This window comes from Geospiza fortis, unplaced genomic scaffold (assembly GCF_000277835.1).
Source record: "Geospiza fortis unplaced genomic scaffold, GeoFor_1.0 scaffold100, whole genome shotgun sequence".
Lineage (NCBI taxonomy): Eukaryota > Metazoa > Chordata > Aves > Passeriformes > Thraupidae > Geospiza > Geospiza fortis.
In genome coordinates, this window is record NW_005054350.1 from 505,282 (window position 1) to 530,274 (window position 24,993).

Sequence of the window (24,993 nt, forward strand, 5' to 3'; positions counted from 1 at the left end):
TGTCTTTGCAGTCCTTATTCTTGGCGTTCTCACCTTATTCCAAAGGGGAGAAATACACACACAAGCACAGGACTCAGCTGGGGGCTGGGACACACTGCTGGCCATGGACAGCAGCAAGGGGTGCAAGCCCATATGCGTTCATCTGCAAGCTCAACCACAGACATATCCACTAGCTGACTGTTCCTGGCTTGTCTGGTTTCTAGAAAACAGTAGTACTTATACACCCAACACAAAAGTAGTACTATTAAGAAAAACTTTCCCCTCTTGATTTTTAAAGGTTGTAAATATGCCTCAGTGTCTATAAAAATAACTCCCATCCAAATCCAACAATGCAAAAATTGGCATTTTGGTTCTGCTCTTAAATAGAAATATTTATATTAGAGCCATTTCAGATATTCTTGAGAAGGTATTAACAGCACCAGTCTACCTATGAGACTCCTCATCAAAAAATGCATCAACTAGATGAAAAACTACCAAGTATAGAGGGAAAATGAATGAGTTTAGTTTAATCTAAATTCAGACAATGTCTCTACATGCGTGTGTACACATACATTCAAAGTGGTCCAGACATCTCTGGGAGAAAAAGGTGAAAGAGAGAAAAATGCCATAGAAACTGAGGTAAAAGAAAATTACAAGAGTGAAGTAATTTGCACGAGAAGAAAAGGAATTATTATAAACAGAAATGTAACCCTTATTTTAGGATTATTTTAATAGTTCTGATTTTTTACAAACTTTTAAAAATGTTTTCATTTTATTTGTTTCTAAAATTAACTGAAGTTTGTTAGCTGATAATTTGAAAATTCTCTTAGCTTAATTGTCATTTGGGATAAATTAATTTTGAGTATCTATTATGACAATTACACACAGCTACATTTTCAAATCTAATGAATTTTTAATAACCTTCATCAGCCAGTGATTTGAATTTCAAATTTCCCTCTATGAAGAAGTAAAAATTAGATAGTTTTGTGCTAATTTTTATAATAAATTGCTCTTTATTTACATTGCAAAGCCTCCCTTACTCCAAGTAAACCATAACCTTAAATGAAACTTAGTACTCATAAGACTTATTACATTTCATCTCCCTTTATTAATAGAAAACAAATTACAGAGACAAACCTGTTGGCCCTCCCTCATACACCATAATCTTCTGTTTGTACCTGTCTGCTTCCTTTGATAGTGACTGCAGAAGGGTCCATGCCTCTTCCCATTTCCACAGCAATATGGTAAACATTCCCCAGCAACACAGACAAATAATTCTGAGTAGCTTCAAGGGAAGATGTTGTCATTAGGAAAAATTCCTCACATAACATATTTTTTTACTAGTGTTGTAAAAAACTGCAGTCTAGATAATTAGGTCTTTAACTTTCATCATGAACTTTTATTATTTATGTAGTATACCTACTTTCTACACTTGAATAGTGAAAATAGATGCACAAAATATTAGAAAAAATACAAATGCAGAGTCAAGTGCTGAAGGCTAGGAAAGGAAGATCTCAATGTCTGATTGCTAGTTCCATAGGCCTAGTTTACTATTTTCCTGTTGTTTATGGCAGTGGGCCCCACTGGGTCTGATTTATGGCCTTCCTACCCTGTATCTTATGACAAATAAATATTTTTATGTTTATTGGTACCTATTCTACACTTATTATGATACACATTGTCATAAATATATTATTGCATTTGATTTTCCATCACTATTTTTCACCACAGTCAGAATAAATGGTGAATACCATTCTGCTAAGTAGGGATTTTATAAATTTGTTTGACTGTCATAAATTCATAAGGTTTTTCTGACCTAATGGTATGATCTGACTTCTCAAAGTTCTTCTGTAATGGTCATCACACAATCATATTTCACAAAGATAGTTTCACAAATATTAATTTTCTTTTACAACTTTCTTGCTTCTGAGATGTGCAGATTATATTGGCAGGGAAGAAACAAGGAATTGCAAGTTGAAAGCAAAAGAAAGTAAAAAAATTCCTTTAAACTTTTGGTTTGAATTTAAGATATCCAGATTTCGCTTTTCACTTGCATTGAAAAGGGGAGTTTGGTTAGTGCAAATCTCCACAGCAAGCCCAGCTGTTTTATATTCTAGCTCAATTCTTTCTTCTTGATTTCTCCCCCAAGGACCAATAAGGACCTGCTTCAGAGACCTCAATTCCAGTCTCTCCCCTCCTAAGTGCCTTTCCCCCAGCTTCATCAGGGTCTCTGCTACTGAAACCCTCTCTTCCAAACACATGCTCTTCCCATTGTGGAACTGGCCTCTCCTGAGCCATGTCTGAGAAGTGAATATCTCTCAGCTGCTGGAACAAATGAGGTAGCGTTATTGGAGAGCAATTTACTTGGGTGTAGAAACCTGAACAATCTCTCCTTGCTTTCTGTTAATGTGCACCTGCCCTGCTGCACACACTTTTTTTACCAGGAGTAGTCAAGCTGAAGTGACAGACCATATCCATGCTCTTTGCTTGCTTGTTCACCTCCCTCTCATTGTTGGGATTGCTATCTCTGCACCAGTCTCCCTGGCTTTGTGCAGTCAATTAAAATAGATTTATTACTTTTAGTAATATATATTTTCTTCAAAATCTCTCCATCCCATTCTTCACTTCAGCATTTCTCATAGCAATTATTTGAGCAGCCAGCTTTCCATTGACCTTGGAGTCTCTCACAGCTTTCTAAAGGATAACGTGCTTCATAGAGTGCCAGAACATTTATTCCTTTATTTCTCTCCCACGCTCTAACTTTTGGTCTATTTCTTCTCTTAAGTTTTAATTCAACCATTTTCCTTTTCATGTGACCAAGTGCCAGAGGAGATACATAGAGAGAATGGCTCCATGATCTCACCTCAAACACCTGTCCCTGTACTAGTCTATAAAAATGATAAGTAGTTTTTACAATGAATACCAGTCTTTAGCCCTGAATGAACTGAGGGAAACATATTCCATTACTCAAGAGAGAAAATTATCTGAATTTCCATCATATTCAAAGTTTTACAGATGACACAAAACATTTTTGCCGTCAAAGTCAGAAGTGCTTTCAAAAAAATATGCACAAAATACAGGTTTGCAAGGCCTTTGAACTTTGCCAAAACATGGCTAGGTTTCCATGGCAAAACCAGAATATACATAGCTGACACACAGACCACCATATCCTCTACTATAAAGCAATAACACTAGAGCAGTTCAAAGAAAAGTTCTCCTGAGACTGTTTTAAGAGACACTAGGAAATTTAGTATATTTTTTCCACCACTGAAGTACACTCAGGAGAGGGCAAGACCAGTTTGACTCAATACATGCAGCCAAGAGTTATACCAAGAACTATGGTAGCAACTTTAGTGACATAAACTTCATAGGTCACAGAAAGGTCTGTGTTGGATGGAAACCCTGGAGATCATCTGGTCCACCTTGAATGCAGGCTCCTCAATTAGGTTACAAAAGGCCATGCCAAGCTAGGTCTTCAAGATTTCCAGTGTGGAAATACTGACCTGTCTGCTTAGCCTGCTCTCACGTTTAGCTGTGCTAAACATCAGTTGGCTGTTCTTTTTTTATTCCTTATATCAAGCTGATTTCTCCTGAAGCAACCTCTGTCCATTGCCTCTTGTCCTTTCCCTGAGGATCCTTGAGAACACCTCAGCCACCCTATCAAAATTGGAAGGCTGTTATTAGATGCCCACAGGCCTTCTTTGCTCACTATTGCAAATCTTGTTCCTTCAGTCTTGCCTCAGATTCTCCAACCTCCAGCTTCCTCGCTGACACTCTCTGGAGATTTTTTCCTGTCTTGAATAGAGCAGTGAGGGGACCAGAATCAGGCACAATATTACAGGTCTGGCTCAATATGGAGAAGCCTTCCAGGCTGAGAGTCCTCATGCTGCTGCCCATCCTCCTCCCGAGGCTTTCCAGGACATGATTTGCTTCATTGCTGCCACACAGCTGCTCAGCTCACTGCCCAGTGGGATCCTCGGGGCCTTTGCAGCAGAGCTACACTCCAGACAATTAGTTCCCAGCCTCTTCTACTGCTTTAGTTATCAGGTTGCAGGTGCAGAACTTCTTGTTTAGCTTTCTAGAGGTCATAGAGCCTCCAGCCCTGGAGATACTCAAAACACAACTGGACATGGCCATAAGCAATGTGATCTGACTGACACTGCTTTGAGCAGGGGATTGAACTAGATGGGCTCCAGAGGTCCTGAATTGTTCTGTGGCCCAGCGACATTTTACATTTAGTTTTACATTATATATATAGTTTTTACATTATATATTTTTTTCTTCTCCAGCTGAAACATTTAAACATCACTCCCCTACCCAGTATTATTTTTTCCAAGAAAAAGGTTTAGTCTTCCAGCTTCTTTTAATACTTAATATAATGGGAATATATTCTATTTAAACAGCTGATTTGTAAGACCAGAGTGTCCCTTTTGCTACAAAACTGTACATACAAACTCAACTATTACTACGAATTTTCTGTACTAAACTGTACATGGCTCTCCATATAAGAACCACCACTAACAGGTTTTGGTGCTGCTTTGTGTTACAAATAAAGATTATCTTTAATTTTCCTACTGTCATTTCCTTCCTTGATACTTAGATTCAGCCACTGATGCCACTTTTGAGGAATTTAACACCACACGTTGACACTTTACCTGTGAATTTACACTTCAAATTAATACATTGTGACTTAAAGGTTTAGATGGATGAATGGATACAGGAAGGGACTCATAGGATCACTTATGCATTTTAGGTCCATATTTGTAGGATTTCAAGGTCCTGTCAGCATGCTCCAATTGTAGATTTTTTTATTACATTGTTAAGGAAAGAAGATGTTATTGCCTTGATATAAACTTTGTAAAAAATGATTTTGTTTTATTTGTTTGTATGGTGCCCTTTGTTGTGCTCAGACTCTATTAACGGCTTTACTACCAGCACAGCTCCAATTATTCCTGCAATGTGCTTTCTGGTACACGGAATGCTTGCTTTGAACAACCATGTTGTTCAAATACTTCTATATTTTAAGAGGCATCTGATAATTACTGCAAATCTTTTAGTTTGGTGACAGAACTGTAGCTATTTTGCTAACAGTTATTCATTTAAATAGGGTTCATTTTAATTTCATTGGCTGAGTAATAGCAGCCTATGGAAGCAATGTCCTTCATAACCTTCCCATACCAGCCACATGATTTTGCTACAAGATATTACTTGAAAGTGGTGTAAACAAATATTTGAAGATAATTACATGTCAAAATGTGGAAAAACAAGGATATAATTTTCAGGAATATTTAGTTACCTCTGCTGTGGAAGACTTGGCAAAATAGGGATGTAAAACCACACAAAGTACATTTGGGCACCTCTTTCAACCTCAAAGAGCAAAGAATTACAAAAAATATTTGTTAAAATCCTAATTATTTGCAGATAAAAAATATATTATTCAAAACTGACATAGTCACACACATGCTCATTGGGCTCATTAGAAAATACTACACTGAGATCACTATTTTGAATTTTTTGAAAGAAGTTCTGGAAAAAAATTATTACCATACTTAATAAGGGGAGAAGAGGAAAAGGAAAAAGTGTTCTAACTCTGGGGTGGTTTTCAAAGCAAACAACATCTGTGAATGTGACCAGATCTTCATAAGGTATTCCTGTTTAGTTTTCATCAAATATGAATTTTTGAGTGAATTTAACTAGATGAGAAAATAAAGATTTATTGAGGAACTATAGATAACTAACTAATAGTAGAAGCAGAATGGTCAACAGAGCAAAACCAGGCAGGTTTTAATTTGAGATTGTGAAAACCAGACAGCATAACAATTATAGCAAGAAAAAAACCTGAAGAAGTGGAATATAAATATTCAAATTTATTGGCAAATCAAGTGTCTTAATATATCTTACCATAAAAAGCACAAGAATTAGGCCTAGCACTTACATTTTGGTGGCTGTTTACCTTTTCTTTAAGAACGCCTTTACAGCTGAGAAACCATGCATTATTATGAGAAATAGTAGTAACATGCCAGATTATAGAAGTCCATAAGGAAACTTGCACAACTTCTGCTTTGTAGTGAACATGAGCAACATAAGAATCTGAAACACTCCACAGCAAAACAGAACTCTTGGGCTAAACTAGAATAAAAGTAGGGTAGTTCACATATTTTAGCAATAAGAATCTTTATTTAGGCAACTTGGCAATGTCTAGAGAACATGAAGAAAAACAACAAACCAGAACAACCCAAAGGCAACTAAGTGAAACAATGAGAGAGAAGTTCTTATGATTAAGATTATTATAGTGCTACCATATATAAGTATTTTTAATTACATTTGAGAATTGTGGGAGCTGCACATATACGACTGTGGCAAAACTCAGTGGTTTTCGTAGTTATCAGGAATTCACTTATCCCGAATAAGCACCTCATGGTTTAAGGTCATCTCAGTTAGAGACCAGGAACTGTGCTGTAGAAGAATAAATATCTTATTGTTCCTGCATTCCATGTGTTACTGCACAAAGAGAACCTGTCTCCTCCTTCCTCTGACCAAACAGGACTCTCTGGGTATGTGTTTGTGCGCGTGTGCCCAGGAGACCTTAATGCCAAGAAGTGTTCAAGATGCTGCTGCAGCTGGTACAAGAACTTGCCATAAATCACTGGGATTGCATTCCACAAGTTTCTTCAGGACAATCAAATTATGAAATAAAATTGTAGGGTATCTACCATTGTGTGGCCCTGGTCACAAATTTAATCCAGTAAACTACAGTTAGAAGGCTACTGCTGTCCTTTTCCTTGATTATTATCTATTTTTGTGGACACATATTACATAATGTGCTTAACACCATCTGTCCCATACACATTTTTGACTATCAGAAGTTGTTGCTAAAATGTTTTGCAATTTATTTCCTTTTGCATTTGCAGATTTATATAAAGCACATAATAATCAAGCATAATGACAGGAAAAACAAATAACATAAATCTAAAAATCTTATCCTGCTTTAATCTTGCTAACTTAACACTCAAAACCTTGGAGATAGCTGTTGTTTACACAATCTTAACAGAACAATCTCTCATATTGGGGGGGATTAAATCAGTAAGTCTTGATCTCTATGCCAGATGTCAGCTATTTATTTATTTGAAGGGTAAGCACACTAACACTGACAGATTCAAGCTTGTCTTGCTCCAAGACAGCTATATCTTGTCAGGGACAGACCCAACCCCCAACATCTTCACTTCATGTGAAGGCCATTTAGGTTATAAGTGAAGAAGAAGCATGCATGAATGGAACTGGACATTTTACAAGGAATGGAAGAATCCTTATTTGTTGATTCTTATTTTGGTATTCATGGGCTACCATTAGTAATTCAGCAATATCATCCTTAAGTGGCATTTGGGCTCTTGAGTAACTCTGTTCCCTGTGTAGCTGGGCCTGAAGTACCCATGATCAGGTTTATAACACAAAGATATGTCTACAGAACTCCTCCTCGCGTACCCACACCAGAGCACGTCACTTTTCTCTACAGTAAACCCCAATGTGAAAGTGCTCATTTCTACGCTCTTTCTTGCACATTTGCTTCATGCTCTGGGGTCTTTGGCAAGGTTTTTGATCCTCATGGGTCAGAATCTATTCTGGTTAGTTGCTCTTCAAGCTCTACTCTGCTCTTTCTAATTCTGCTTTAACAATTAATTGGCCAACTGTGTAATGCTTTTTCTATTTCATTTGGATACAGTCCAAGTTTGGATGTTTGATCTCTCATTTCTAGTAATCTTCATGTTGATTTGCTACAATGTTCCCGAAAGCCACTCCTAATGGATTACAGGCACTGGTAGTGCCTGATCAGTATGTCTCCAAAGCATGAAAAATCCACTTTTTATATACTTTTTATCTTCTATTACAGAAGTAAGAAATCTTTTTTTTATTTTTGCTTTCCTTTAAATTGGTAAAGCCGTGGTGTCTGTTTTTGGTCTTTTCTGACAATGCAGGGGTGGCTACCAAGAGCATACCCACCCTTGGCATGGACGCAGAGGTATTGCTATTTTGTCCCCTCTTTGGAGGGAGCAATGGGAGTCAACACAGCTGTTCTGCACAACCTCCACAATGAGTGTTCAAGGGAAAACAGAACAGCAAAGCCGTAAACTTACCTGAGCAAGACTGCAATGGTCTAAATTTACAGTAATGAGAAGTTTTAATTTGATACCAGAAACTGCAAGGAACAGATGAGGTCACGTTTTGGCGAACAAATGTAATATGCACTGCTGCTGTTAGGAGGCACTTGTCTAGGACTAAGGTCATTACTGTTATTTAGAGTAAGAAAATTAGTAGAAAAAAACCCCAACACCAAAGCAATGCACAGCAGCAATTTACAGAATTATAGAACAGCAAATAGACCCATAGATAGTCTGGATTCTTGGGAGGGGGTGGGGAAAGGAATCAATTTTCTTAAGAGGACAGCTTTTTTACTCATTAATGACTATTTATTTAGCATATGTAAACCAGAAAAATCTCTATTTTTAATTATCTTAGCTTTGTGTTACCAGTGCTGGGTTTTTTCCTTTGTTTAGCTCATTCTCTAAATCATATTGCCCAGTGTATTACATAAGTATAGGAAATACATATAGTCATCTTGGTAAATTATTTTTAAGAGGAATTTAATTTCAGCCTCATTTCAAGCTCAAACATGGAAAAGTGGAGACCTTAATGAGTTACTTATATTGGGGTAGTGTTTGTCCTGAATATTGATTTGAACACAGATAAATAAAAGATATTAATTTTTGACATATTCCCACTTGAGATGCAAAATTTTCCTCTATATCTCTGCATAAGAAAGCAAAAAAAATTTACACAATACCATCTAACTGCTACTCCTAGGTCTTCTCCCAGGGTAACCCAGACAGATATGAAAATCTGAAGGACAAGAGTTGCTAGAGAAACAGTGCAGTTTGAGTACCCCTCTACACCAACCTCTTCTAATACTTACAAAGAATTTGTATAGGGGAAAGGATCTCAGGGTTTATATGTATAGTCTTATATGAATATTAGCAAATAAACAGAGCCTTTTGTCCCTTTTTGCATGTGTCCTTTCATAAGGAGGCAGGTTTGCAACTTCTATTTTAATCTTTCTTTAAAAGTACTAAGTTTCAGTTCTTCAATATTTAATACTTTTTTCATTGAGGCTCAGTTTTCATAGTTAATCTTCAACTTTTTACACCATATACCCTCTTTATTTTTTGTGAGTGAGAAAGGAAATGGAGAATTTCAAGGCAGGGTTAATAGTTTGCGCTGACTAAAGATAAATATGCATTTTGAACAACTTTAGAATATAATGAACCAACAAAGAACTCTAGAAAAGAAAGAAAGAAAATCAGAGTGTTTTTGTCCAACACCAACAATCAAATAACTATATTTGATCCTGTAACAACCCTGCACTGTTCCCTCAATAGTCATGCTTGACTATTCACAACCCGTGCACATCTACTTCACCACTATTTTATTTATCAGAATGGAGGCAAGTGAGGAGAATAATCACTATGAAATAATAAAATATCATTGGGAAAAAAATCAAGTCAGAGAATAAGATTCTGGGTTTCTATTTTGTGATAATATACCTTCAGAAATGATTTCACAGCTTTATTCAAAAAATGGATATAATCCAAGTGAAGAAATACAATTCCTCTTTCTCTGCAGTCAGAAACACATTATCCTTTTAAATAGGAAAGACTATTCATTTCTTTTTCTTTTCTTCCTATCCTCACAGAGGGGAAAAAGAGGGGGAAAAACAGATAGCAAAGAGTAACATCCCTCCTTTCCATTTGCAAATGGTGACTCTTCATCAATACTACAATATGCAGCTGCATTGGTATCAACATTATTTTCTTAGCTTAAACAATTCCTGCATTTCATATTATTTTTCTGCAATGATGACAGTTGAAAGGCAACATATAAAGTCTTTCTGAGTCCTTTAACACATTAAGTACGCTATAGGCATAACAGGCTCAAAAAAGAATGAAAACAGCACAAAAAACTTCCCCAAAGCCTTGCAGAAGAGCTGTGGCTGCATCAGAAGCCCACGCTTGAGCAGGATCCTGGCCTGTGGACACATGGAGAGAGGAGCTTATGCTGGAGATGGTTAGCTGTGAGGACTTATGTCCCAACAGGGGGACCCACGTTAGAGCAGTCTGGCTACTGGAACTTAAAGGCCAATTTGTAGTTTTATGGTAAAAACATCACACCTGCCTTTGAGAGATCTAGGATTACATTCACATTTTTTCACTTCTTGCTGCGTGGCCCGTGGTCCTCTTTGTGTTTCAACTTGACAGGTTTAATGGAATATCAAACATTGATGTGTCATATAGCTAACAGTGACTTGATAGAAGGCAACAGTACAAGCACAGATCCCCACCCTGCTTTAGTATTAGGCAGCATGAAGTCTACTGACAGACTTGTGGGGGCTGATAACAGTAACTTGTGGGATAGAAAGAAGAACTCATGCTCAAATATCTTGTTTCCCATCACAGAAGTGCGAGTGATAGAAAAAGCAGGGAGTACCTCATTCAGCGAATCCTGACTTTTTACTGCAAGAAATCTTTTTGTTGACACAGCTTGTAAATCTTGAGTTCTGGGAAGAACCTTACACATTTGAAGAGTGTCACCATTACAATTGAGGCATTTAGCATTTTCAGAATTTGTGTAATACTTAGCTAAAAACTATTGATTAAACATTTGAATAGGCAGCCAATTTTACACATTTCCAAACTATGAGTGTTTAACTAAAAAAACATAATTCTGTTGCTTCAAATACATTGAGGGTTTTGTGATCATCTGGAAAAAAACCAGTGTGATATCTCACCTGCATCACTGAGACTTATGGATGTTTTACTCTGCTTTATTGCCAGGATTAGGTTTTCAGCAAGGCTTCCACTGTACTGTTGCAAACCAGACATAGCAAGAACATACTCTTCCCAAGGAAGAGTGGTAAACAGGCAATGCTTCAGCTCACAAGAAAGGCATGACTTACCTTGTGGAAGTTCCTGAAATATGCTGCCTTCTCATCTGGAAATTTTTCTAGCCTTCTGGGTCCTTTACTGGAAGCCTTCTTGAAAACCAACCAACAACGCCTAAAAATCTGTGAACAAAATCAATGGATGCTATTAGTTTTTCTTTAAAGGTGGACAGTATTACAAATGCATTCAGTACAGAACTGACTTAGGAAGAAATTTTAAAATGACAGTGTTTTACTTTAAGAGTAAAATTTGCACTTCAAAGAGAAGCTGATTAATGATAATCCTCTAAACTATATTATGCAAGTAAGAGATTAGATATCAATCTCGTTTTATAATCTATGACAGCAGTTTACTTCATTCTTCTCTCCAGTACTTGGACAGCTCTATAAACAATACCATATGCAATTTTATGTTATTAATTCAAGGATGTAAGGATTCAAAAAAAGCCTCAAACCCAATACTACTCAATGATTCCACTGGCCATACGTGAAGAGCCTTAATTCAGTACAAATTCTAAAAAATTTAATGACACAGCACAAGAAATACAGTACTGTTAAATTTGGACCTACCATACCTCCCATTACCAAAAAAACCTAAGTAATTAAAAAACCCAAGGAAATTAGAGCAGGAAGAGTTTTCCCCTCAGTCTGCTGTCTAAACTGAATACAAGCAGAAAATGTAGTGTCATTAAAATAACTAGGCTTAATTAACCACATTATGACATAATACTACTGACACTACCCTATTGCCACTATCTAAGATGAATGTTATCAGTCAAAGTAAGTGAATTCTTTTAAAACTCTACCATTGGGCTACAGTATCAATATGTTTAATTATGAAGACTTTTAGAAGAATCCATGGTATACAATTAAATTCTCTTCAGTATATGTATTGCAAAGTGTAGAACTTCCAGGCTTTTTCTACTAAGGTTGTAAAGTGGCAACTGTACAACTGTACTTTCTATCTCAGAAATTACTTCACCTGTCCTGAGGGAAAGCAAAGACAATATCGTATTTCCTGAAAAAAATGGCATTACACTTTGGGACGTCATAAACCATCTTTATTAGATAGTACTTTCTTCAAATAACATCTTGGCAGTGTTGCAACTTGACTTTACCAAAACTACAGCACTTCTCCCACAGTTATTCCTTGATTAAACATATTAGCTCAACACAATTTTGTGGTGTGAAAAGCTCCACACACAAAGATGTAGAATATTCACACTATTTTGACCTTACTAAAAAACAACAGTACCAACTGTCTGAAAGGGACATATTTATTTATTTAATAAAAGCATCATTTTTAATAATACTTCTGGCTCTTCTGGGATCCTGGGTGTTTTTTAGTCTGTGTAGTTTCAGTTCATTTCTCTTCTTCTGAGGAAAGTCTTTTCCTAGGAAGTGCGTTATCAAGGTGAACACAACTATCTTAATTTCAAATGTTTTCTTGATTTCCTAATTTTCATTATATGCTTTTAATGTCTTACACTCCTCAAAAAATTCTCTTTAGAAAAGCCAGACCAACTCATGTCATCATCTTGGTGGTGGGTTTTAGCATAGACATGGAATCTGCGTTTTGCAGATGACCTGAATTTTTGACAGCTGGTGACAATGAAACTGATAATTTGTGTTGGTAAACAGAAGGTTTTCAAAGGTTGGTGGAGGGTTTTGTTTGTTTGTTTGTTTTTTCTTTGTTTGTTTGTGGTTTTTAAAATATATTTTTATATGCATATATATGGGAGAGTCATATTTTGTTGCAATGAGAAGTATCAGTTAGATCCAGTACATTAGAAACATTCCTAATAAAAAGGCAAACTATACATCCTAGTCATGGAGTCAGACCTCTCCCTATGAGGATGAGAACATTTTCTAGATCAAAGTTCATCTAATGCATACTCCAAAGCACTTCCTTTAGTGACAAATGAGCAGGTTCAGACAAATGATGGCTTCAGTCTTTTTTTCACTGGATATCAATTTCAGACAGTGTGAAAGTGAGTTTGAGGTTTTGCAGATAAGCTGAGGAAATTCTAGAGGAAGGGTTTGACCTCCTTATTGCTGGGAGCTACTATCAAATACCAGGGCTTGATGCTAGTTATCTTTAAGGATGCTCATCAGCCTTCTCACACATTTCAGAACCGAGATGTATTCAAAGGCTTCAGCACACAGACTGCAAGAATGAACAGCCCTTGCTTTTAGAGAACATTGAATAGCAAGAGAAGAGAAACATAAGTTTGTCCTTTAGACAGCAACTGCTTCAATTTATTGGCATCTGTTTTTTCCAGACCTTTAAGAAGAGGAGAGATCTGAAGAATGAAAAGGCCCAAAGAGGACTCCTGATACTCTATGTACTTATGCCAAGATACATCCTTGCATTTGGATTTTATTTTTTGCAACCTAATTTTAAAACTGGTATAAACATGTACAGTTCCATTGCATTTCAGCAGCATTTTACCTTATTATGCCAACAGACACTTTGTATCTTAGTGCTTGAAAAAGCATTAGCATATGAATTTACCTATAAATATGAATAAATAGGTGCAGATGTGAGCACACAGCAAACAAACATTTGCCTTTCATAAGGCACCTCATTGTTATACAGAAGCCTACTCAATTATTCACGAACTGTGAGATACTCTTTTATCCCTGGCCTACTTTAGGATGCCATTGGCTGTAATCAAAACTTCTGAAAGACTTCTAAAGTCCTCAGATAATTGGGGAAGCCATTGTGAGAGAAATCAGCATCAGCCCTTCCAGAACTGAGAGAATTAGAACCACTGGCTGTGTTGTCTCCATAATATTTAGAATTTCCTGTGAGACTGTTTTCCACAAGTGCTTAGTTGAAGAAATGCCAAATATTTGATCATTTAATCAGGGTTACATCCTTGGATGAGTACTCAACTGTTCAACAAATATGATTTTAAAATTTTGTATCAAGGGCAAACAACACAAAGTCTACCCCACGCCGTTGCATTTCTTACTGAAGAAATTCAGGAAGATGGCATTAAGTACATGCTGGGTTTAGGTTTTCTTTTATTATTGAATCAATTAGAAAAATCTTGTTCATTACAATCTTGAGAAGGATTCTATTGAAATTACCTGCAGAGCCTTAGGCATAGCTGAACCTCTTTAAAGAACATCCTTCCTATCCCAGTTTTACAAGATGGGTAAAGCACAAAAAAAATATTCTTCCAGATTCTATTGCCCAGGATGTTGTGCAATTATGTATCAGTAAGCCATGGCAATAACTCAGCACACTTGTGGTCTGGTGAGAATTGATTAGGTTGCCCCTTGTGATAGCACATGGGAATGATTTTGATTACAATGTACAAGCTCGAGGGGGAGAGGAGCCTCTTTCCTCAAGATGGATCCTGAGCAGCCTCATCTTGTTACTGAGAGGATTCCAGAACCTGGAACAATATTACCTTATCACGCCCCCATCAAATTATTTCTGAAATCTTTCCAGTTAGAAATTTGACTTCTAATGCTGATATATTTCTATTAATCTTCAGAGATCCTTTCTTTAATATTCTACTTGGAACACTGCAACAGATCAATTAATTAGGAAATCTCTGCATAATCTTATTTTGATACCTTTTCTTCTGCTTAATATAGTACACTGCTCAGCTCACATTTCCAGCATGATCATATTTTTTAATATTCTTGACTAATAGATGCAAAAATTTGGCCTCTGAATGGGCCATTACTTTTCATGATCTCGTCATACAATTCTGGTTTATTGTTGCCACGGCTGTTCATAACAAATCCATTAAAATACATATTGCAGGAAATCCACTGGCTAGATATTTTGCAGAAAGAAGGAAATATTTTCCTCTTTTCTAAAATAATTTAAAATAATTGGTTTATAGTAGAAACGTTATGTATGATTTTCCATTTTCCAGATATTTCCAAGGCTTTTTCCTAGACATTTGCAATAAATGCTTTTGAGATTCACATTTCTTTTTATCCACAGCTGTAGCAAATAAAGCTTTCCCAGTCATCACTAATATTTAGAGAAGGGACTTTTATTGACAACTTTCTACACATTACTCCAGAAATTTCACACTCAAACAACCCAACAGAAAACAGAAACAACAAAAAAATCCCCCATGCTTTTTTTTAATAAAGTTACAACACCATAAGCTTTTTTTCCAAATCACTTTAGATGCTCTGAAATCTCCCTGCACCTATCCAAAGGACAGAACAAATGGCAGTTTTCTTGGGTATATTGGAAAACCATCTAATTTTCTGCCACTAGCTGTAGAAACATTTGTCTCTTGAGAGAAACAGCAATGAGTCAGCTCCTAATTACTAACAGAAACCATCACTGACCAGGACAGGCACTGAAGCATCACTCATGGAGCTTTTTGCTAGCATAACCTATCAAATTTTCTCCCAGGAAGACAACAACATAATAATATTCCGTTCAGCATTTACATCTCATTATCTGCAGGAAGGGCTAGTTGATTTCTCATCCCTGACTTGCCATGTGCATTCTCTCCTGTTTGACAAGACAGCATCTGCAGGATATGCATTAAAAACACTAAAATATGAATGTGTTCAGGTTTACCTCACTAGTTATCTCCATTAAAAATGAATATTTCTATGGGGTATGTGAGGGAAATGCAGTTTGCTGTGAGATTAAAAAATGTAGTCACAACTTAAAAATATGGCATTCATAATGAGAAAAATAAAAATAGTTGTCACAGTAAAGTAATATTTAACCACTGTTTTGACACCCACCATTTTTTGATTCTGTGCATAATTTGGCTAAGGGAGAAGAGACAAGAGGTGACACCTTACTGCTTCAGTAAAACTACACTTGTCACACATTCAAGTAAAACTTAGGAGAAATTGAAACAGTTATTTTCTATAAAAAGGCCCAGGAGGAAAATGGGGATCTATAGCTCAGCCCAAAGAACAAGTTACAGGATCTAAACTATTGCTGGATCAATTCAACAGAAAAAAAAAAAAAAAGCCTGAGCTACAAACCAAAACAGCTTATGGTTGCAATCCACTTAGCTGAGCTACCAACATTTGACCAGCTCTGATTTTGCTGTCTACCTTTTTGACAATAGAAATCAAATACAGTTCCCACTGCACTAATTGGGTGCATTTTGGGTGGCAAATTTGGATTCCTATGAAGACGCAAGAGAGGCGGAGCACCGCTGCACAGCACTGAGCTCCCAGATTAGCACAGAGGGTGCAGAGTGGCAGGGAATTGAGGCCAGCTCCTGCTCTTTACCACACTGCTGGGAACTCACCTTTCTCCCAGCAGCAGGGCAGAGATACACCACAGCCATCTGATTTCCAGCACCCAGACAGGAGAGGCCAAATGAATCCATAGCTGTGCTCAGAAGCAAGAGCTTACCTGCTCCTGTCAGCAGCTCTGGGATGTAGGGCTGGGAATTTACCACAAGATACAATAAGCCTGGGTAGTTTCAATTTTTAGTTTCAATTTTCTTTTTAATTGAGTCTAACTTTCCACCTCCTCTTGCCTACTTCAACATATTTTCTTCAAATGTTACCAAACTATCTACCACAAAGCAACCACAATAAAAGCAAAGCTGTTTAAGCTGTCAAGTCAGGATTAAAGAAATCCCACAAATATACACCAGAAAAAAAGACTAGTAGTGTTTCCAATGAGAAATACTGTCTGAAAGTATGGTGTGAATGCTATCCAGCAGGGAAACATTCCTCATATATGATAACCTTGCATATACCCTTGAGCTTCATTTCATCATCCAAATTACAGAGAAAGGTTAAACTTCTAGTTTACAGAGCTTGGGGCATGACCTTCTGCAACAACACAAGTAGGTGTTAGATAATTTTAGTATCATAATTCAAATCCTAAAATTCCTGATAGCATTTTTTTATTACTAATATTTTGCACATTGCAAATCTGCTGGCATTTAAAGTTAGGAATTGAAGAAATAAAGAAACATCTGCTACAAACTGTTTCATCTAAGATTAGATCAATCCTTGTGGGCTTGATTGCAGTCTGACAATTAGGATGGTTAGAGAGAGATGATTAGGGACAATTCACCCAGTTATAGTATACACACGTCATCTTTTTGCTGCCATAACATGCCATTATAGATTCATATAGATGCTTATAATATACTATAATTTATGGTGTTATAGTCACAGGCTATACATGTAATCCATAAAAGGATTTATTTTATTATTAGGCATTTATGTGAAATCAAAGTATATCATAGCAATTTTCCAACTATTCCTCCACTAGCTAAACTACTCTGTTCATCATGCAAACACTTTAGTTATGGAATATGAAGGCTTTTTATTTTAATGTGTTGAAAAGAGAGCAGAGGATACATATCTGAACAGACCTGCACCTTGTATTCCTGTGAAAAATGTTAAATGACTCCATCAATCCTTAAGCACCCCTAGCTTAAAGCCTCACCACTGTTGCTTTGTTCTGAAGTACCATCAGGGCAATTCAAGGGCAGAAGGACAGCCTACACAAATAACACACTCTGACTCCACAGCAGTCTGCAGGTCAGCAGAATTTATAACTTACATCTGAATTGATCTTACGGTTACTTAAAAAAAATCAGTTCTAGTAGCCATTTCTTTTGGCTTTCTGCATCTCAGACTCAGTTTTGGCAAGACTAACTGCAGTGATCCTTTTGGAGGAACACTAATACTGCTCACTTCATGTCTGGCCTCAGAGTCGATGACAAAAAAATGTCCTCAAAACCAGAAGAAAAAATTTGGTTTCAAGAGTTGTAGCACACATCCAGCAGAAAAATCCCAGAGCTTGCAATATTTTTTTGAGAAATTATTATGCTCAAGAAATGTCAAGCATTTCACTGAGCTTAAACTGAATGTGCAGCACCTGCTTAGGAATAATTATGTACCCATGTATGTTGATATCTCCTCCTACATGTACTTTTCTCAATGTAATCAGAAAAAAATACCAGCAAAGAAAGCTATAGTTTTGCAATATTTTGCAATATTTTAATATTAAATTTGAGAAAGTTCTCAAACTGAACTGGAACCTTACTCAACTCATCTGAAGGGCTTTTTTTTTAGTGCAAATCTCGCTTTTTAAAAAATGTTTTAATGTTTTACCTAATATACTGCAATGCAAAGTAATATTTAGAGAAGAAAACTAGGATTCCTTTATTTTTACTACTATAAATACATATACAAATAATAGAAATATCACTATCTTTCTTCCGCTGATGAGCTTATTAAGCTGAAACATGGTAGCTTTTTCACATATTTTGTAGACAGTCATCACTTCTTGAAAAAATTAAAGGTATTTATTGTACCACCAAGGGAACATAATGCTGAGAAGCAAACAAGTTATTGAGATAGAATTCTTATTTATGTCTCTTGAAAATAAAATTCAGACTATTACACACAAATTGAAATAACACACACTGAAAGATGGTATCGATCACCTCAGATCCTCAGTACTTTACGTTAGGAAGGAGGGGATTTGTGAAAGTAAGTGTTAAAAAATCAAACACGAGCAACTGAGTACCTTAAAATGAAGCAGAGCTCCAGAATAAAACAGTAATCACAGACATCCGTTCTATACTATCAAGGGGAAAAAACTCAAATAATTTTTACAGCTCTAGTTTAGAGGGTTACAAGCTCAAATTTATCTTCAGAATCTAAAATTATTCCTCAGGTTTACATCAGCTAGGTTTTCTAACACATCAAGGAATTGTAGAGCAGTTTGGGTTGGAAGGGACCTTAAAGATCATCTAGTTCCAACCCACTCCTCACACACACCCCATGTGGGGCAGGGACCCTTCCAACTAGACAAGCTTACACCCCATGTGGGGCAGGGACCCCTCCAACTAGACCAGCTTTCTCAAAGCACTGTCCAACCTGGCATTGAACACTTCCAAGGATGGGGCACCCACAACATTTCTGTCATCGTGCCTCACCATCCTCACAATAAAGAATTTCTTCCTAATATCAAATCTAAATCTACTCTCAGTTTAAAGCCACTCCCCCTTGTCTTATCATTGCATGTCCTTGTAAGAAGTCCTGCTCCATCTCTCTTGAAGGCCCTCTTGACCTCTTTAGGTACTGGAAGGTTCTCTAAGAGTCTCCCCAGAACCATCTCTCCTTCAGGCTGAATAACCTGAACTCTCAGTCTGTCTTCATAGGAGGGCACTCCAGCCCTCTGATCATTTATCTTTTCTCTACATTATTGCAGAGAAATTCTGCAATAACTTAGCAAAGGCATCAAAGTGCTCAGGATGCTGTTGTTTTGACTGGTAAAATAAGTAAAAAGCTTGCTTTGCATGGGATTTAACATAGCTGAGCACAGCACTAAGTCTAAAGCATTTTTTGTAAAGAAAAAACAATGAGAGCTGACTGTAAGCACCATTGTATATTTATGTAGGAGTATAATTTCTAACAGCAATTGATCCTCAGAGAAGAATAGAAAAGTTAGAGCCTTTTATTCTTTGGCACATTTTGTCATTTCAGCATATATTTAGAAAACCTTGCAAACACAGCCTCACTGATCTAAATGGGTGAAAGCTCACTGTAATCTGTGACTCTATTAAATGCCTGGTCACTCCCCCTGGCACACAGGCATGCATGAAGTGTGTGCATCATGTTTATACAGGGAGACTAAAAAATATACAAATTCCAGTGTAGAAGAAAAGCTCTTCAAACATATTTTGATACACTGTACCACAGAACAGGAACATATTTTAAAAACGGCATTTATCTATGGCATATTCAATACACCTCTGAAATACCAGGTTGCATGACTCAGTTGTGTTGGTTTCCTACAAACCAAATTCATCCTTTTTTTTTTCTTTTTTTTTCTTTTTTTAATGTAGTTAGATATTCCACTTTGAATCTGCTTTAACTACTGTGACATGGCCACTAGATTTTATGGAGAAATTAATCTTAGATAGAAAATAAGGTGTTCTGCAAAATGAAGGCTGTAGCAGGGTTTGAGCAAGACCATACAAATAGAAATGTTCAAGAGGATGTTTAATTCCAGTGCTGTTTTTCTGGCATTTGATCACCTGCATTACTGTAACCTATAGGTTACATCTCCTCCTGACAAAGAATCATAGTTGTAAGAGATGCTGTCATGGCCCAAAGACCTTCGTTGCTTCTTATGTTTAAATTAACTGAAGGGGAGGAAGATGAATTAACAGCTTGTGGTAAGTGGAAATAGTTAAAAGCTCTGAGTTAGCAAGAATACTCTGTGACAGAAATTAAATGGATACTAAAATGGAGTCATTCACTGAAATTTCCTGCGATATTCATGCACAGAATTACCTTGAAGTAAAAAACAAAGCAAAACAAACAAACAGAAATCAAACCAAACACCCAACAAAACCCCAACCAGGACTTGTTCTGGGTGTTGTAATTTTCAGACAAATGCAAACATAAAGATATGTATTTCAAACTTTGCTTGATTTCTATAAGTGATTGCTTTCTGCCACTCTTGTGCTACGTATTTCCAGAAAATCTCTGCTTAAAGATGTTACCAGTCTGCTTTTACAAAGCATCAATACTGTAATGAATAAAGACATAATCCAAAGCGAGAAAAGGACGAGAAAACAAATGCTTTTACATACAACTAAGAGGATTTGGAAGAAAAAGCTATAGCCCTTAGCTCTTGTAAATACCAACACCAGTTCTGTTCAGCTTTTGTGGCAACAGCAAATTTTTAACAGATAAAGACAGCTTTTACTCAATGAAAAATAGCATGAAATAGCTTCCCTCAGAACACAAATGCAGCTGGTATGTTACATTCCCTGACAGCATGTCCTGTGGGGAAATAGCTACTACAGGGGATTAGGAACCACGTTCTTATGACTCCAGGGAAATAAAGCAGAAGAAAAGTAGATGATTTCTAAACCCAAACTTCCTAAGTCCAAAAGACCACTCTGAATTCTCTGCTGTAATTCCCTGTAACTGTGATGGGTCTCCAAATAATCTGCCCTGAATAGTTTGAGAGATTCACCCAAAATGCATTCAGGTGAATGCACAAAACCCACGCTTTAGTGTGCTTTGGCTGAGACCCAAACTGGTAACACTCAAGGTCTCATAGACCAAATATGAATTTCTTTGTTAAAGGAGTTATGGTCATCCCACTAAGCTAATATTTTTTATCTAAGAGGAAAAAACCCTCTCAAAACAAGTTTCCCATATCTCCTCCTACTTTCACTGATTATCACCAGCATTCCAGAGCTTGCAGGAGATAAGACTGTCCTTCTACAACTATTTGCCATGGGCAGAAGAAAATTATTAGTCTACCCCACTGATGCTATTTATTTTTATAGTCTCATCAGCCGCTTAGAAATAGAAAGCACATTGATTTTCTGTGCTCTGGGGACCACCTGAGGGCATGAGTGGCTGGAAGGAGAGAAAAAAAAAGTTGTAGCATTTCTGGTCAAATTTAACAGAGTATAAACATCTAGAATGTTGGTTCAAGAGTACCTAACACAAGTACCTTCTCTCACTTGCAGTATTAGAAGTGCATATAGGACAAGCGCAGAAGGCTGTGTTGCTCCCTTCTCACTTCCTGACACTGCTGAGATGGACTCAGATGTAAGATGTGAAGCTGTAATGTGCAGTCTAGAAGAGAAGCAGGGTGGTAATGCTGTGTGCTTACTAGTGTTAATTCTACCAGAAGCAACATCTGGTTTTGCAGTAATAATTTCTATCTTAGTTGTGAAATCCTAGTTAGAGTTTAGGACTGAAAACATAGGTAGCTGGTTACAGATACAGCTTTATTATATAGTGACAGTAGTGAGCCAACTCCCAAACCACAGCAAGTCAGCTTCTTGTTAAGCAACCTTTCCATGTGAAAAGTCAGCAGAAAACTATGGTTACAATATAAAATATGCAGATTTTATGGAAAATACCCAGTAGGTTTAATAGAATGATTACCTTTATTAATAACCACTCTGAGTAAGAACATGCTATGAATCATGAACTACAAAAAATTTGCCAAATTCTGTATGATACAGAATTCTCTAAATTGAGATACTGTGAGAGAATGGACTAACAACTCTATTATATTTTTTAGTATTAGAACACCTAAAGAAGCAAAGTATTATGACTGACCCTTAGCATATTCAGGAATTTATGTCTATGGTTGCTTTTGAATAGGTCACCACAGTTGCTGTTTTACACATCAAGCGTCCACAGAAAGTGCACCTTCTTGACTGATTTTATTCAGAACAAAGTCATGGTGAGAACTCCCACATGTTTTTTAATGCCTTAGAATTAAAGTTTCTGATTTGAAGGTGGGGTAGGGAGGGGAGACAAGGAAGTTTTCAGTCTAAAATTGAATAAAAGCATTGAAAATCTCAGTCATCCTCACTGAACAATTCAGAGTTTGAGAGGTATTTTATATTAGGTATATATTTACATTATCTATATATCAGATAATACATGCTGACAGCAGCAGATAAATTCTGTCTCTGCATGTTAATCAACACATACTAGGGCCATTCCCCAAAAGATGTATATCATAAATAGGTTTCTAAAATCACAGTTATATTTCCGTATCTCAGAAATTAATCCAAGCAACTCTTCGTATGTGATCATTAAAACTCTTGCCTCGACACAGACAGGTCTAAGTCCAGCACTGCAGAGCAGCAATTGCTACACATTCTTTTTGCTTTAAAGTGTGCACTTAAATGACCCTTGCATACGAACCAAGAGAGAGTTAGGTAAGAGATGGGCATAGATGTATGAGAGAAAATGTGCAAGTCACTGAGCCCTGCCTCCTCTGCAGAGAGCCATGCAATAGGTGCTACTCCTGTACTCATCACACAATTTATATCTAAGGAGGTATTTGAAGTGTGACAGTTTTTCTTCTTGTCCTTATGGTACTGGCTCACTAGGATAGAAATAATTTCCTTTCTGAGGAGTCACAGGGAGAGAAAATGCCGGACATTTCACATTCATGGTTCTTTTTCATAGGTGCTCAGTAGTTAATACATAGCCACCATGCTTTGGAGAGAGTTTTTGTTGTTAATTGTGATTTAATTTATGAGTCTTGCCCCAGAGCAAATTCTAATTGTTGCAGCTAACATCTGCATGAACGGATTATTGCCTTTTACTCCACATCACTTGTTATAGTACATTACTGGCTTTTGTACTTTTAACATGTAAGGAATCTATCAGCAGAGAGCTGTTCAGGTGAAGACATGTTAGATCAATGCAGCATTCACCAGTGAGCTCACAACATCAAGTCACAGCAAGACAGCCACTGCGACACTCAGCAGCTGAGGATGCTGCACTATCTTACTTTTTGATGGCAGAGGCTTTTGTTTTATTTTTCTTTAGGAGGATCTAGCTCTACTCCTCTCAGCACACAATATGTAATTCTTCCTTTGCCTCATCTACCTTTCAAATTAACAAGTCCCTGGTTCCTACTGTTTTCCCTATGGTCTCCTTAAGTCTGCCCTGCTGGACATTTAAATATCTTTCAATAATCGCTTCAAATTAGTTCAGTCTTGGTTTATGATAGATTTAAATCCTAAGACTTCATAAATTAATAAAATATTACATAAACAGAGAAGGCTTATAATTGGAAGATCAGCCCTATTTACAGTGATTTTTCTAAATTGTTCACAGAATTCTACCTCTCTCTATGGTTACGTTTCTGCTGCTATTTCTATTGTTGCATACAACAGGAATTCCTTTCTTCTATGAACTGTCCCCATTCTTTTATTATTAGCAACACAGCAACCGAAGAATATTATTAGCATTAATAATTGTCTCACAGGATATGTTCCACCAGATACACTGTGCAATGCCATAGAAGAGTCTGTCTGATTCTTACTACATACACTGCTGAAGTTTCCTATTCTTAGTCGTTATCAAACATGATCCTACAGTACTTGATTTAGTGTAATGTGCTTTAAAATATTTTGTAGATCTTTTTGATGCTCCTATCCTTGTTTCTGAAGGCTGAAGAAAATAAAATGTAGTTTTCAATGGTACAAGCATTGGAAGACAGGAGGTCTATGGGGGTTTTCATTATTTCAAAATTTGGTCTTTGTGGAAAGTAATAGCAGAGTTCACTACATGGTTTTCATATCTTATTTATATGAAACTTTTCTAGACATCTTTTGCAGATGAAGGGCTTGCTCAAAAGGGACTGAGACCAATATTCCCACTTACCACAGGCAGAAACCAGAAGAAAAGAGAACGGTCTATTTCACAAAACTGAGCCAAGCTTGGCTTCAAAGTACTGTCATTAAGTTGGGTGGTCAGAATTACTCTTAACAGGTCTACATAAATAAATAAAGTCTTTAAGTCCATTCCAATTAAAATTGAAGCTACATAATTCCACCTAGGACTAACTAAATAATTTTGCCTAGGACTAACTAGAATATTTTTAATTGGTTAAGATAATGGTTTCTTTGTCCAGCACAAACTTTGGACCATGTTCTCAGCTTTGTTTTGAGAGTCTTACTGCTTACTTACAATGGGATTACTTTAAAAGAGAAGTTATAAGTTCTCTTCCTTTCCCCCATGCCTACAAACAGAAAAGAATAGTTTAATTTATTGAAGTATAAGTCTTTGATGGTTTTTTCTGGAAAAGCAAGTCAAAATATAAAAATAAAAATCCCTCAGTGACCATAAGCTAATTCAGTAACACAATACAACTGATATTTAATTCCTGTAAGGTTGAGCATGTTGTGTCTTTCTACTTGTCACTGATCTTTTTTAACAACACTACACCACTTCTCCTGAGATTCAAGTCAATTATATAAGTGGGTGTTTGTTCTAAAAATACACCTAAGATTAAATGTCTCAATGTGTGCGTCTATACCTTTATAAACACCTTTATACCTTTATACATAAGTTTACTGGGGGGAATGTACATCCTAAAAATGAAAGTACAGTAGAAGTCAAAATTCAAATAATTTAACTCATTTATAGGCACTTCAAGAGGAAAATTAAATAGCACAGAGAATTTAAATGAAGTATTTGTTATTAAAAAAACATAAGGACTTGCAAGCATTGCTGGCTGAAGTTCCTAATTTCTA

General features: G+C 36.6%; 1 protein-coding gene across 1 annotated transcript in view; it reads right to left on the minus strand.

Moving 5' to 3' along the window:
- The window catches only part of DOK6 (docking protein 6), a gene marked incomplete at its 3' end in the record, with an annotated part of 153,850 nt that extends 137,539 nt beyond the window's left edge, over nt 1-16,311 (minus strand). The window contains exons 1-2 of the mRNA XM_005423353.1: nt 16,231-16,311; nt 10,985-11,092 (exon numbers count right to left, since the gene is read on the minus strand). Of these exons, the coding sequence (XP_005423410.1) occupies nt 10,985-11,092; nt 16,231-16,311 (189 nt within the window). The remainder of the gene's footprint in view (nt 1-10,984; nt 11,093-16,230) is intronic.
- Between the last annotated feature and the right edge of the window lie 8,682 nt (nt 16,312-24,993).